The sequence below is a fragment of the Eulemur rufifrons genome, chromosome 2 (assembly GCF_041146395.1).
Source record: "Eulemur rufifrons isolate Redbay chromosome 2, OSU_ERuf_1, whole genome shotgun sequence".
NCBI lineage: Eukaryota > Metazoa > Chordata > Mammalia > Primates > Lemuridae > Eulemur > Eulemur rufifrons.
In genome coordinates this window covers 66,858,601-66,874,559 of record NC_090984.1, presented here as the reverse complement: position 1 = coordinate 66,874,559, position 15,959 = coordinate 66,858,601, and the positions used below count along the sequence as shown (strand labels likewise).

General features: G+C 35.1%; 1 protein-coding gene across 1 annotated transcript in view; it reads left to right on the top strand.

Annotated features, from left to right (window-relative positions):
- The window catches only part of HEATR5A (HEAT repeat containing 5A), a 108,907-nt gene that overhangs the window by 81,185 nt on the left and 11,763 nt on the right, over positions 1-15,959 (top strand). Inside the window, exons 23-30 of the mRNA XM_069486407.1 lie at positions 495-674; positions 2,147-2,386; positions 4,271-4,452; positions 5,795-5,863; positions 7,920-8,099; positions 10,470-10,692; positions 13,804-14,052; positions 15,426-15,553. Coding sequence (XP_069342508.1) covers positions 495-674; positions 2,147-2,386; positions 4,271-4,452; positions 5,795-5,863; positions 7,920-8,099; positions 10,470-10,692; positions 13,804-14,052; positions 15,426-15,553 — 1,451 coding nt within the window. The remainder of the gene's footprint in view (positions 1-494; positions 675-2,146; positions 2,387-4,270; positions 4,453-5,794; positions 5,864-7,919; positions 8,100-10,469; positions 10,693-13,803; positions 14,053-15,425; positions 15,554-15,959) is intronic.

Sequence of the window (15,959 nt, the reverse complement as noted above, 5' to 3'; positions counted from 1 at the left end):
ATTAAACAGTATCACTATTCTCCATACAATGGTTGTTTTCTGTTTGGACTTTACTCACATGTTATTAAGTTTAAAGACTTTATACCAGAATGAGGAAGTATTTATTTATTTAAAATTAGAAAATAAAATGATTATACCAAGAAACATTGGATAAAATTTATAAGTATTGAACATTAATCAAGTAAAAAATTATACCTAATTAAGAAGATATCTTAGTAACTCTTTAATAAAGACTTATCTTTCAATGACATTACATAAAACATAGCTATAATAGCTATACAGGATCATAAATAAGCCCAAACTTCGATTGTAAACTAAAATGAACCTCAGTAGATTAAGGTACAATATTTGGGCTAGTTCTTTAAAATATATTTGTATCTACTATTTTTTTTTTCTTTTTGTATCTACTATTTTTTAACAACTGAATGTGTGTGCTTCTCATATGGCAGTTTTGTTTTCTGTATTACTTAGATCATCGATTTTCTTCTTGTCAGATGCTAACATCAGAGAATTAGGACTTGAAGGAGCGTTATTGACCTTACTAGACAAAGAGACAGATCAGCGATTATGCCATGATATCAAAGAGACTTTAAATCATATGCTAACATCTATGGCAGTGGAAAAACTCTCCCTTTGGTTAAAGCTTTGTAAAGATGTACTTGCCGCATCAGCTGGTAAGTACTGGGGATTATCAATTAAAACAATAAAATTGAAAGGAAAAACTATATAAAATTGTGTGCCACTGAGAAATCATCAGTCCTGTCTGAATATTTGGATTGTGATTAGTTGTTGCTTTCTTTAAATGAAGATTCTAGTTCTGGCATTTTAGAATTCTCTTTAATTTGAATAATATAAATCCAACACTTAAGCCTCCTTTATTTCTTTTGATTATCTCAGATTACTTTCCTGTATAAAACAAACTAAGAAGTAGAGCTGTTATTTATAAAAGGTATGACCTAATTGGCCCCATCATTTTTTATACACATAATAAAATATACATTTGAAGGATTGCCTCAAATCAATGTAACAAAATTCACCCAAAGTTATGACATTTTGAGCAAGCCACTTTCTCCACACTTAATTTCAAAGAGTATTAGAAAATAGTGTTATTACCTTAATGTCTTTGCTAATACAAGATAATTGTTATTGAGAAAATGTATTCAAATCTTTAAAGTTTGTATCCATGGAGTAAGAGTGAAAATAAATGATAGGAAGAGAGAAAATAGAAACCAATTCTAAGAACTGTACATAATTTATCTGATTTAATCCTTTAACCCGTTCTATGAATTGGCATTATTCCATTTTACAGGAGAAAAAACATGCTTGGAGTGGTAAGTAACTTACCCAAAGACATACACAGATAAATTCAATCCTAAGCCTGCACAACTTTGAAATCCAGCGCTTTCCACTCTATTTCAGTAGGTTTCAACTCAGTTACCCAAGCCTTACAGTTTAATGTAGCTCTTATCTCTGAATTATGTGAAAGGAAAAAAGGAACCATAAAGTTCCTGGAATTTTCTGTATTCTCCTCTATTATACCTTGATTCTTATTGGTCCTCAAATTGGTTTGTTTTATAGTGCTAGTTCTATTTTAAGTAGAGTTAAACAGTTTGTAAGTTTAACAATTAATAATAAGTTAACAGATAAAAGGAAATAATTCATTAATCAGTGACTTCAGCAATCAGCACAACTTTGAAGCTATTAAAGCAGCAGCGGGTCTATCCTAAGAAAAATATTTTCAGACAGTTGCAGTGAGTTTAGGAACCTCCTTAAAAATCCATTCAAGCTCCCAGTGTTCAAAGAGCATCACCGTTGCATGCCACCCTCACTCCCTACTAGAGAATTTTGAGCTTCCTCCATGTAGATGGAGGGGATTGATAATTATTCCAGTATTTAGTATTGTGTTTGGTTTTTACTTTGAATATAATTTAACAACTTCATGATTTTGACCTGGCACAGCTCTTATAGTATTTCCTTTAGACAACACTGTTATCTGTAGTTATTACAGCTAATTATTTGATGTTATCAGAAAGATGTATGATTGATCAATAGTAATTCTAGTCGAATATGAAGTCAATTTTGTGTTCTTTTATAAAGATATCTTCCAATTGATTATAATTACATATGTTCTTCCTTGATAAAAAAGATTTTTCAACTGTAATCTGTGTGGATACAATGCAAGAGGAAGAAGGAGATAAAGGGGATGATGCCTCAGTACTGACCACCAGAAATGATGAAAAATCCCATCCTTTTACCAATCCCCGATGGGCTACTAGAGTCTTTGCTGCTGAATGTGTCTGTAGGATAATTAACCAGTGTGAGAATGCAAACATTGCACATTTTGACATTGCTTTAGCACAAGAAATGAAAAAAAGAGATTCAAGAAGTAAGTGGCATAGTAATGAAAAGACCAAATGATATATGTAGAAATGCTGTCTGCTTATAGTTTTATTATTAATTTTAAAAATGAAACTAAAAATTGTTTATATTCTTCTAAATCAGTTATGATTATATTTGTATAAGCTATAATGCTAGTACATTTTTAATGTTTAAATACATTTTTAATGATTAAATTTCCTAAGTTGGCATTCACTTTTGTTTTATGGGTATGTGCAATGAGCTAAGTTTATAGAGAACAGCCAGTTGTTGGGAAATAGTATGTATATCAGCCAGTTCCCATAAATTATTTTCTGTCTTATAACTTATGCCAATTTTTGCTTATAGATTGTTTTGATGTCATGGATATTACCTAGATAACATTTGAGCCCATCTAAATATAAAGCAAACCTGATTGTAAGACCATTTTGCCTCTTACCGTTCAGTTTTATTTTTAACTATTTATGTTTGTGTTTATGATTTAATTTCTCATTTTTTAAATTCACTTACACACATATGTTCAAAGACACAATGCATATTTCTAAATGCCTTAAAAATATTCTTTGCCATACAAAAGAATTACAGTAGCAAAATTGCTATTGCCAGTCTGAATATGAATTAGGTATCTCTGATTTAATTATTTTTATGCAAGCATTTAGGTCTCTTATTTGTGATGAACACTGCTAGATACTTATAGGTATAAAATTAGTATGCCTCAGATACTTAATGATTTCTGTGCTCCCAATTAAAATTGTAATTGATACTTACTAAGATATGTTGGTTTTGTTAGTGTGAGCTATGACTCTGCTCTTTGATTTATTCTCATATATTCTAGGTAAAAGTTAGTTGTACCCCAAAACATTATATTATTGGAACCCTGGTAAAGGATTTTCTTATGTCTCTCCCTAGGAGCATTATTATACCAAAGAATGTGTTGTAGAAATGAAAGGAATTCTCATTTATCATTTCTATAGCTAGAAATGTTTTATACTGCCATCATTTCTATGTTTGGCAAGACATGCAAAAATAAGATAATCTAGTTCATATGAAGAGCTACATGGAACTTTTTTTTAAAGGAACACTAAGTTTTGTGGCTTCAATTTGACATAAAGAAAATAAAGTACTGCCTAATTCATCAAACCCCAAAGTCTCCTAAGTACCAACAAATGTATTTTTTCTTTTCTTTTTTTTTTTTTTTTTTTTTGAGACAGAGTCTCACTCTTTTGCCCAGGCTAGAGTGCCGTGGCGTCAGCCTAGCTCACAGCAACCTCAAACTCCTGGGCTTAAGCGATCCTTCTGCCTCAGCCTCCCGAGTAGTCGGGACTATAGGCATGTGCCACCATGCCCGGCTAATTTTTTTTCTATATATTGTTAGTTGTCCAGCTAATTTCTTTCTATCTTTTTAGTAGAGACGGGGTCTCACTCTTGCTCAGGCTGGTCTCGAACTCCTGATCTCCAGCGATCCTCCTGCCTTGGCCTCCCATGGTGCTAGGATTACAGGCATGAGCCACTGCGCCCGGCCCAACTAATGTATTTTTATCAGACAGTCTGAATGAAATTTTTATTGAAGATACTGTCAGTACTCTTAAAGGATGTTAATTCTGCCTTTGGTGTTTGAATACCTGTATATAATTATTTTCTTGGGATAGTTTTTCATGTGTATTGGCAGTGTGCATTAAATCCAGCTTTAAAGTGTCTTTTTAACAAATAGTAAAAAAAAAAAAAAGTTAATAAAATCAGAGACACTTAAAAGAAAGTCTGGATTATGAAGTTAAAGGAGGAGAAGTTATCACTTAACATAAATCTTAGTTCCAGCATATTGTCTTTCTTGATAAGATATTTTTTAATCTTTTATTCCTCCCCTTCTCTTCCAATATATTTTTTATTCTTATAGATGACTTTTTGGTGCTACATCTTGCTGACTTAATTCGCATGGCTTTTATGGCTGCCACTGATCACAGTGACCAGCTCCGTCTTTCTGGCCTTGAAACACTATTAGTTGTTATTCGGCGATTTGCAGCTATTCCAGAACCAGAGTTTCCAGGGCATGTGATTCTGGAACAGTATCAAGCCAATGTAAGCACGTTCTGTTAGAGAATTTTATTATTAAACATATGGATAAAAAGTCTGTGAAACTAATTGGCATGTCACCTCTTAATTCATAAACAAGTATATATATATGTGCTAACATATCACAGTATAATCTATATATAGAAAATGTGTGTTTGAAGAATAAATCTTATAGCTAATATTTTATAAAGCTTCAAGTAAAAGCAAAGTGGTACATAAAACAGGTCTTTTATAACTTTAAAGGTTAATTTTTAAAATTAAAACCTTCTTCCTAATTTGGGGAAAAAGAGGACTTTAGTAGTGAAATCCTTTATAAAATGTCTACGTAAACAAGGTAACACTAAATCATTACTAAATATTCTATTTAGGCTACATGCCTGTTTTATCTTCAAATTAATACTCCTGGAATAGGATAGTATATATAACCGCCTTCATTTTTTTTTCCTTCTAGATTTAGGAAAGGATTCAGGTTTCTTTTACTGGTTCTATAATATTTTTAACTGATTATTTGACTGGTGCGTTGAGCGAGGAGAACAACAAAATCACCTGTCTTGTAATCCTCTGGTAGCATTCAACCAAGGATATCTCTCATTATGGTTCAGAAGCAGCTTCTAATGGATAGCAGTTAGGGAGACCAGAGCAGTTGGTTAGCCATCTCCATCACTTATTCCTAGCAGGTAATACCAATGTATGCTTAGGGAGAAAGAAAAGGAAGGAATTGAAGTTACATAGAACTATCATATTAGAATAAAATATTAAAATTCAACTTACTTAAAGGGAACTGTGTTATATTTTTAGCCATCTTACAATTGCCAGTGCTAGAAATACAATTACAACTCACTTAAGCAGAAAAGGAAAATTATTGTTAGGAATCTCTTAGTTGGCTCTGCTTTTCTTCTGCACTGACTTTTTCTCGGATTTGCTCTCTCCAAGTGCTATATAGTACCCAGCGCCTTATAAAGAGACAATTCTTCTTTCACATTATTCCTGGCAAAAGTCTTGAGAGCTTTCATTGTCCCAATGTGGGTCCCTGGAGCATATTGTCTTTCTTGATAAGATATTTTTTAATGTTTTTTTTTTTTCTCTCCTTCTCTTCCAATGTATTTGGAAGTGCTGTTGGCTCCAAAACAACAACGTGGACTAAGAGTTGGAGACAGAGATGGTTCTCCAAAGGAAAAACAAAATTAGGATGCTATTATCTAAAAACAGAGGAAAATATTATGGGCAGGCAAAAATAACAGGTGTCCATAATACCTATTATAAACAAATAACTTTAAAATAACCTTACAAAGAGGGAGAAGTTATGCTATCTTACTGATGTTTGATATGTCATATAATTTCTTGCCAGGTAGGAGCAGCACTTAGACCAGCCTTCACTACAGAGACACCACCTGATGTCACTGCCAAAGCATGTCAGGTAAATGATTAAAAGAAGCTTAAGAAATAATCTTAAAGGCCGGGCGAGGTGGCTCACGCCTGTAATCCTAGCACTCTGGGAGGCTGAGGCGGGCAGATTGTTTGAGCTCAGGAGTTCGAGACCAGCCTGAGCAAGAGCAAGACCTCGTCTCTACTAAAAAAACAGAAAGAAATTAGCTGGACAACTAAAAATATATATAGAGAGAAAAAATTACCTGGGCATGGTGGCACATGCCTGTAGTCCTGGCTGCTCTGGAGGCTGAGGCAGGAGGATTGCTTGAGTCCAGGAGTTTGAGGTTGCTGTGAGCTAGGCTGACGCCACGGCACTCTAGCCTGGGCAACAGAGTGAGACTCTGGCTCAAAAAAAAAAAAAAAAGAAAAAGAGAATTTTAGGGAGCAATCCTCCAGTTAGTATTTGTTACCAAAGTTCTTTATTGTTGTTTCACTGTCACTCTCAGCACACCATATTCTTTTTCTTTTTAAATTTAGGGAACTTCCTCTTCCTTTTTGACAACTGTATGGTAATCCACTGTGTGAATATATTCCAATTTATTTAACCAGTTGTATATTGATGGACATGTGGATTTTTTTCATCTTTTGCTATTAAAAATAATGCTGCAGTGAATGACCTTGTGCGTAGGTCATTTCACTGGTACAAGCATATCTGTGAGATAAATTCCCCAAAATTGAATTGATGGATTAAAGAGTATATTATAGGTGTTAACCATTTAAACTCCCACAAGCAATGTATAAAGTACTTATTTTCTCATAGTCTCAGCAACATCATGAATTGTCAAACTTTTTGTCTATGTAATAGTGTAAAAAGGGTATCACAGAAGTTTAGATTTGTATTTCAAATGAAGTTGAACATTTTTTCATATACCTAAGAGCCATATAAATAGTTGATTTTTTTTGGAATAGGTTGTCAAACACTCAATATGTAGCCTTCAGTAACCTGAAATAATTAAAAGCTGGACTGGCGTAAATAAACGGTAAACATAATGAGGAAAACCAGTTTTAGTTCTTTCAACTTTCTTTTATTCAAGTGTGTTTAGGAAATACTTGAGTGCCTCCAGTATTCAAAGAACTGTGTTAAATGTTATACTGCATCTCTAATTTATCATCACTTTATTATATGTGTTCTTGCTGTAAGCCACTTGAAATCTTTTGTAAAGTGAAACAAAAACTAAATACATACACAGAAGAGGACAAATCTTCTCTAAGAAAAAAGAAGTATCATGCATCTATCTGGAAGAACCACAGATAATTGTGTAAACATTTTGCATTGCAGAATTATTAATGATGTTTTATTTTATTTTTTTTTTTTTTGAGACAGAGTCTCGCTTTGTTGCCCAGGCTAGAGTGAGTGCCGTGGCGTCAGCCTAGCTCACAGCAACCTCAAACTCCTGGGCTCAAGCGATCCTCCTGCCTCAGCCTCCCGCGTAGCTGGGACTACAGGCATGCGCCACTATGCCTGGCTAATTTTTCTATATATATATTTTTAGTTGTCCATATAATTTCTTTCTATTTTTAGTAGAGACGGGGTCTCGCTCTTGCTCAGGCTGGTCTCGAACTCCTGACCTTGAGCGATCCACCCGCCTCGGCCTCCCAGAGTGCTAGGATTACAGGCGTGAGCCACCGCGCCTGGCCCCTAGGATGTTAAATGTTAAATGCTATATCTTTTAACTAAATTACATTAGTTAACCACACAATCTCTGGTTTAAAAATAATGAGATGAAATAATCAAGATTAGAGATTTAATTCAAATATCTAAACATTTATGATCGTGATTTTATGGCTTCTTTTCTCCATATTAATACATCTAAAATCTTCAATTTATATACTTAGTAGCACTGGTTTCCTTGCTTCATCCTTAGATTTCATTCCTTTTTGAAATGCTGGCTTTTGACTATCATTATCAGCCTCATTCCACTGGATTTCTTGATAGCTGCATGGTTTCAGTGGCTAGATTCTTGAGAAGTGGGTGAGCTCTGCTGAACTCACAAGGATGATGTTTATAATTTTTAAATATAACTTTTGATTTTCTTAAAAACTAGGTTTGCAGTGCCTGGATAACAAGTGGAGTTGTAAGTGACCTTAATGATCTCCGAAGAGTTCATCAGTTGCTTGTTTCATCATTAACAAAAATACAAGCTGGAAAAGAAGCTGTAAGTCATTTATATAATGAAAGTGCTTCTACCATGGAGATCTTAGCTGTGCTAAAAGCCTGGGCAGAGGTTGGTACTTCTTAATTTATAACTGGAATTTTGGAAGTTGTTAATAAACACCTTAGGTCATAAACCAAAATTAACTACTTAAAATTAACTACAAATAAGTCCGTTTTTAAGGTAAACAAGAGACTTCTAACATGAGATTAATTTTTATGTTAATTGACATGTTGGCCAAGTATTGTAAAGAGCCCTCCATAGTGTGTTATCTACTGCTTTAAGCAGGACCAGTTATGAGCCAGAGATACTTTATAATAGCCGATGGAGGCTGGGCACGGTTGCAGGCGCCTATTGTCCCAGCTACTCAGGAGGCTGAGGTGGGAGGATTGCTTGAGCCCAGGAGCAATATAGCAAGACCTTGTCTCTTTAAAAAAAGAAAAAAAAACAGCCAATGGAAATCAACTGTTATTATATCAAAATCTGAATTCGGAAATGTGGGTCTGCTTATATGCTATTTCAGCTCTGTAACATCTACTTTAATCTTTTTTAACTCTCTTTCATAAAATGACTTTTGAATATTATATAGCAGTCATTTTATTTTCTAAGAATAAAGAAATCTTGTAATAAAATGCTTAACTTTTGTTTATTTACTTTTCTAATCAAGAGGAAAGCTATATCATTTTTTAATTTACTACAGAAATTTTTAAGCATGTACAAAGGGAGATAGAATAGTATATATAATGCATCCACAAATCCCCATCACTCAACTTCATCATTTACCAAACATAGCCAATCTTGGTTCATACATCACTTTAATAAAAGGCATATAGTCTCAGATTGCAACTGAGAGAATTAACTAACATGTATAGAAGGATTTCCTCCAGTGGAGCTATTTTTCTTATTAGAGTTGACAAACCTTTATTAAGAAGTAGTTCTGCCTAGATGTAATAATCTGGATCTAATTATGTTTAACAGTCAAGTCTTTGTCCCTTTTTTTTTTTTTTTTTTTGAGATAGGGTCTTGCTATGTTGCCCAGACTGGTCTTGAACTCCTGGGCTCAAGTGATCCTCCCGTTTTGGCCTCCAAGTAACTGGGATTACAGACGTGCATCACCATGCCTGGCTCTTTATGCTTTTAAAACATGCTTTTACTAAAGTAAACAGAAAATCTGTAACCTATTTTATAGATAATTCTGCTCACGTGGTGTTATTTATAATAATTTAAATCTCTGTGCCCTTGCTTAAGCCCATTACCTCCTCCTGTTCTTTTCTCAGCAAAGATAAGTAATGACTGACCAATATATTCTGTGTAATTGAGGTCCATAATCTCTTTTCTGAAATCCTTGGATCAGATATATTTGGTAGAATTTCAGGGATTTTAGAAAAGTAATACAGTACATATTTCATGTATCCATCTTGGAAGTCTGGGGCAGTGCCATAGAATCTATAATCCAACACATTAATATATCTGTAGTAAAATGTTTGAATATTCATACTGTGTTGGGTATGAAGACTATAAATAATTTCACATGAGTTCAGTCACTTTTGCCACTAGATTAGTTTGCCACAATACATTTTTTCAGAGCTTTTTGGATTTTAGAGTTGTAGATAAAGGGGATAGTACATGTTATGTACTATGTTGAGTACTTTAATATTCTGTAGTCCTTGTTAAATCTATTTATGTACATACACTTTTTGTAGTGATTTAGTGGTAAGTTTGAATGAAAATATTTTCAGTATTTTAGTTCAGAGGTGGCCCATGTGTTGGGATTATGAGGCCATAACTAGTCTTCATGAGAAAGAGTGCCAGGATCAATCGATTATAGATGCTGTGGTTGCAGATATGCAGAGTGGCAGCATATTTACCAGGTGTTTGTTATCCTTAATGCATCTCATTGAAGATAATATTTTTGGCTCTTTCTACCCCGGTTCTTTTTTTTTTTTTTTTTTGAGACAGAGTCTCACTCTGTTGCCCAGGCTAGAGTGAGTGCCGTGGCGTCAGCCTAGCTCACAGCAACCTCAGACTCCTGAGCTCAAGCGATCCTCCTGTCTCAGCCTCCCGAGTAGCTGGGACTACAGGCATGCACCACCATGCCCGGCTAATTTTTTCTATATATATTTTTAGTTGTCCATATAATTTCTTTCTATTTTTAGTAGAGATGGGATCTCGCTCTTGCTCAGGCTGGTCTCGAACTCCTGAGCTCAAACGATCCGCCCACCTCGGCCTCCCAGAGTGCTAGGATTACAGGCGTGAGCCACCGCGCCCGGCCTCTACCCTGGTTCTATGTGTGGTTTCACATATGTGCCTTCTTGATACCACTATGCATTTCAAGTGCAGTATGCTCAAAGGTGAATCTACCTCTTCAGGAAGATATAAAAATATTATGGCACCTTCTTAGCAGATAAAATATTTTCCTATTTTTAAATTAACCTTTAACAGGTCTACATAATTGCTGTACAAAGACATAAAACCCACAAACAACCTTTGAAGACTATCACCTATTTAGAAGAAAGTGTCAGAAATGGATCATATTCATCAGATGGACTGCTTGACTTAGTCTACACAGATCTCGGCACGCTAAGCAGACTCTGGCTTGCTGCACTTCAGGATTTTGCTCTCTTAACTTTGCCTTCAGAATTTGCCTCCCAACTTCCTGCTGAGGGTAAGGAGGTAAAATAATTAGATAATTCCTCAAGTGACAGTAACTTATATTTTCGAAATTTCCTCTTTAGCAGGTAACATTTATCTGAAACGTTTTCCCCAGAATAATTTTCACTCACAGAATAAGCATGCAAGAGTTGCTTTAGGGTAGGCACCCAGAAGTTGATTCATGAGATCATAAGGCATGCACATCTTACCTCATAAGATACTGCCAAATTACTCTCTAAAGAGGTTATAACAATTTATACATCGATCCGCAACATGTTTCAGTTTCTGCATACCTTCCCAACATGATATATTACCATACTTAATGATTTTTGTTAACCTGATGGGAATAAAATAATATGTCATTGTTTTATTTTGTTATTTCCTTGATTGAAAATCTTTAAGTTGGTTTTTTTTTTTTTTTGAGACAGGATCTCACCCTGTTGCCCAGGCTAGCGTGCAGTGGCATGATCACAGCTCACTGCAACCTCAAACTCCTGAGCTGGGCTCAAGCGATCCTGCTGTCTCAGCCTCCTAAATAGCTGGGAATACAGGTGTGTGCTACCATACCCAGCTGATTGTCCTATTTTTTGTAGAGACAGGGGCCTTACTATGTTGCTCAGGCTGGTCTTTAACTCCTAGCCTCAAGCGATTTTCCCTCCTTGGCTTCCCAAAGTAGTGGGATTATAAGTGTGAGTCACTATGCCCAATGGCTACCAAATAACTAACCCATAAAATGCAGTATTAGTAACTATAAAAATTAGATTCCTATCTCCACTTCATACTTACAAAGTAAATTCCAGTTCTACTAAAGGTCAAAATGCTAAAGGCAAAACTGTAAAGCTGATAGATCTTTATGATCTTAAGTTAAAAAAAATGTATCAGGTAATACACACAAACCATAAATGACTGATTACATTAGTTTTAAAAGGGTGAAAGGAAGGACAGGCTATAGACTGGGAGAGAAGATCTGTAAGGCATGCAACCACAAAGGAATAGTATTAAATTATATACATAAAGGATTGATGAATCAGTAAGAAAATGATAAACACCAAGTAGCAAATGGACAAAGATTATGATTAGGTTATTTATGGAAGAAGCAACTTCTATATTGTACTTTTCAATGGCATAAAAATTGAAACAAAATGGAAATAAACTGATTTATTGATATAATTTAACAGTAAAAATCAATGACAGACATATATCAACATAAGTAAATCTCAAAGGCATAATGTCAGGTAAAAAAACAAGTTCAAAAAGAATGCATACAATATGCCTTTTAAGTAAAGTTTTAAACACTAAAAAATAGCTTACATTATTAATGAATATGTACATTATTGTAAAAGTATTAAAATCATCGTTGATGATTCACACTGACTTAAAGAAAGTGGCAATGAAAGGAGGGGCAAGGATTCACTGTTGTAACAAAGTTTTAGGTTTTTTAAGAAAAAAAGTAAGGTTTAAGAGGTTTAAGAAAATAAAGCCGGGCATGGTGGCATGAGTCTGTAGTCCCAGCACTTTGGGAGGCCAAACCAGGAAGATTATTTAAGGCCAGGAGTTTGAGACCAGCCTGGGCAACATAGCGAGACCCCGTCTCTACAAAAAATAAAAAGAAAAAGAAAAAACATTAGCCAAGCATGGTGGTGTGCACCTATAGTCCCCGCTACTCAGGAGGCTGAGGCAGAAGGATCACGTAAGCCCAAGAGGTTGAGGCTGCTGTGTGCTGTGAGGTATGATTGCACTGCTACACTCCAGCCTAGGCAACAGAGCAAGACCCTATCTCTAAAAAAAAAAAAAAAAGAAAGAAAGAAAATAAAAGAAGGCAAAATGTTAATGTCTGTCTTGGAAGTGGATAAATGGCTATTGGTATTTGTTTTAAACACACATATACACATATTTTGTTTTAAAATATTTTATTAAATTATATTGGCCGGGCGCGGTGGCTCACGCCTGTAATCCTAGCACTCTGGGAGGCCGAGGTGGGCGGATCGTTTGAGCTCAGGAGTTCGAGACCAGCCTGAGCAAGAGCGAGACCCCATCTCTACTAAAAATAGAAAGAAATTATATGGACAGCTAAAAATATATATATAGAAAAAATTAGCCGGGCATGGTGGTGCATGCCTGTAGTCCCAGCTACTCGGGAGGCTGAGACAGGAGGATCGCTTGAGCTCAGGAGTTTGAGGTTGCTGTGAGCTAGGCTAACGCCACGGCACTCACTCTAGCCTGGGCAACAGAGTGAGACTCTGTCTCAAAAAAAAATAAAATAAAATAAAATAAAATAAAATATTTTATTAAATTATAAAAGCAGGTCTTTCTCCACTCCTGGAGACTGACCCGTTGCACTCTCTCCGGAATGTATAATTAATATATTGATATTATAATTAATTATATATTAATTGATTATAAAAGCTTAAGAATTAGCCTGCAAGGGCGCGGCACGGTGGCTCACTCCTGTAATCCGAGCACTCTGGGAGGCTGAGGCTGGAGGATTGCTTGAGCTCAGGAGTTCAAAACCATCCTGAGCAAGAGTGAGATACCATCTCTACCAAAAATGGAAGAAAAATTAGGTGGGCGCAGTGGTAGACGCCTATAGTCCCAGCTACTTGGGAGGCTGAGGGTCACTCAAGTCGAGGAGTTTGAGGTTGCAGTGAGCTATGATCATGCCATTGTACTCTAGGCGGGGCAACAGAGCAAGACTGTCTCAAAAAAAAAAAAAAAAAAGAATTAGCCTGCAAATTTCTTACAAGTTAAAGGTAAATCAGCCTTATGACGCAACAGTTGTATTCCTAGGAGAAATAAAAACATTGATAACAAAATATTGGTAACATAGCAGCATGAATGAATGTCTAAAAACATTTTTAGGCTAATAAAAAGTCAGTCACAAACGAATATATACTGTATATATGATTCCATTTATATGAAATCCAAGAACAGCCAAGACTAATCTATGCTAATAAAAATCAGGAAGTAGTTGCCTTGGGGTATAGAGGACTTACTGAAAAAGAGTACAAAGGAACTTTCAGAGTGATAGAAATGGTCTATAGCTTGTGACAGAGAAAAGAGAAAATATACTAGAAGCTAATCTCTTTTATTCCTCCCGAAACTGTTTGCTTCCCTTTTTTGGTAGGTGGTGCGTTCTACACAGCAGAGACTAGTGAAAATGCAAAGTGGCATTATTACCACTCCTGGGCACTTATCCTCCATGCTACAGCATTGTGGCTTACAAGCACAGGCTTTGTTGTCGCTGACCCAGATGAAGGAGCATCTGATCTCTCGAGGCCTGTAACACCAACTTCCATGTGTCAGGGTTCGTCATCTGGGGCTACAGTTAAGTCTCCTGAGGATGTCTACACTGATAGATTCCATCTTATTTTAGGTCAGTAAAAGAGCTTAAAAGCTTACATCTTATAGGGATTATTCTTAAATTTTGCCTTGCTGCCTCTTGGTGGCTGTCATTTTATTCTTTGTTAAGTGTTAGTGATTGTCTTGATATGTATACTGGGTAAACTTGTATACATTTTGTAAAATGACAAGTTTTATTATTTTTAAGTCTAGAACTCTATTACAGTTGACTTTTGCATCAAGTCAAATCAATTATAGAAATTGTAGGAGAAGCCTAGATCTTTCCACATGATTTTGAAAAGATCCATGTGGTATCTCCAAATGTTCTGAATTTCTCAGTACATACATTAAAAAATACCAATATACTGAGGAGTTTTCCTCCTTGTTCTCAAGGGTTGCAAGGTTCTAAAAAGTAGGTTCCATAAAAGATCAAAGATTACTGAGATTTTTAGATTTATGAAATTTAACCCATTTTTAGCCTTCCAGAATGCCATTTTTTAAAGTGAAATGTCTTCCTAAGATAACACAGTGAGCTTCTACAATAAATGGAATAAATGGTTTTCCATATTTAACCTAGTTCTGAGGAAACAAACTATAAGATCATTACCTTTAAAGAATTTATTGATTAAATGAAATATGACTGTTATAAAAGCAAAAGATTAAATTAAAATTTATGGTTCATAGAACTTCTATTATTATTCATTCCTAGGCTAGACATGACCAGATTCCTATATCATTGAGTATATTAAAAATTTATTTCCAGTTGCCTTAGGATGACAGCTTTTTAAAAACAAACGTATAGAATGAAGGATTGTAGAGTTATTATGAGCATAAGGTATTCAGTTCAACTACCTGACTTCAAATTCTTGATGTGCACCATTGTGACTGACCTTGAACAAATTAAATTACTCAAGCTCACTATTATTTGTTGATTAAAAATAAATTTTTAAATAAATTACTTAAGCTCTGTGTGCTCATTTCTCTATCTGAAATTGAGTAGTAATCATAGTCCCTACTTCATCAGTTATTATGAGTACTTAATAGAATGATACATGTAGAGCACAGTGCCTGATACATGATAATCACTCGATAAATTTTAGACAATATAAAGTTATAATACTTTAAGTTCTCTGGTACAATTTTATTCTAATTTTTGCATCTTTGAACTATTTCACAGCAACTAAGCAACTAGTGTACAAGCCCAGTGGAGATTATTCTTTGTGTATGTATAAATGAAAACAGTTAAGGAACTTGCCTTATCTCCTAATAGTTTAGAGTCTTAAATTCATTGTGATTTATTTTCATTACCTTTTTGCTAAGCTTATTTGTGTATCTTGTCAAAATAGAAGATTAATTATTTAACTGATAATCTCAAAGAAGCCTCCTTCTCTTTTTTGCTTTCCACAGGAATCAGTGTGGAATTTCTGTGTTCCTTACGCTCAGATGCAACCATGGAAAGCATTACTGCTTGTTTACATGCATTACAGGCGCTTCTAGATGTTCCTTGGCCCAGGTCTAAAATTGGCAGTGATCAGGTGATTTCTTGGGTTTTTTTGTAAGGCTTCTGTAGACTTGAAGGAACAGAAACACGTTCAGTTTACTACAACGAACAGAAGGTGAACACGGAGAAATAAAAAAGAAAACTAAACAGCTGCACAGCTAGGCCTTTGAACCAGAATGCCATCAGCATATGTGGTGACCCAGGAGCAATCATGCCTCTGACTCTACCACATTCTTTCTCTACTTCTTTCTGCAGTGATGGGAAGGTTCTATATTGCATTATCCAGAACAGTAACCACTAGTTATATATGGCATTAGTCCTTTGCTTTTCCTGCTTCTGTGCAGCCTGCCCTTTGTATGTGCCTGTATCTTATATTGCATTTCCCTAAGAGAATCTAATTGGTTCATGTAGTTACTGTTCATTGAAACATATTCTTGTTG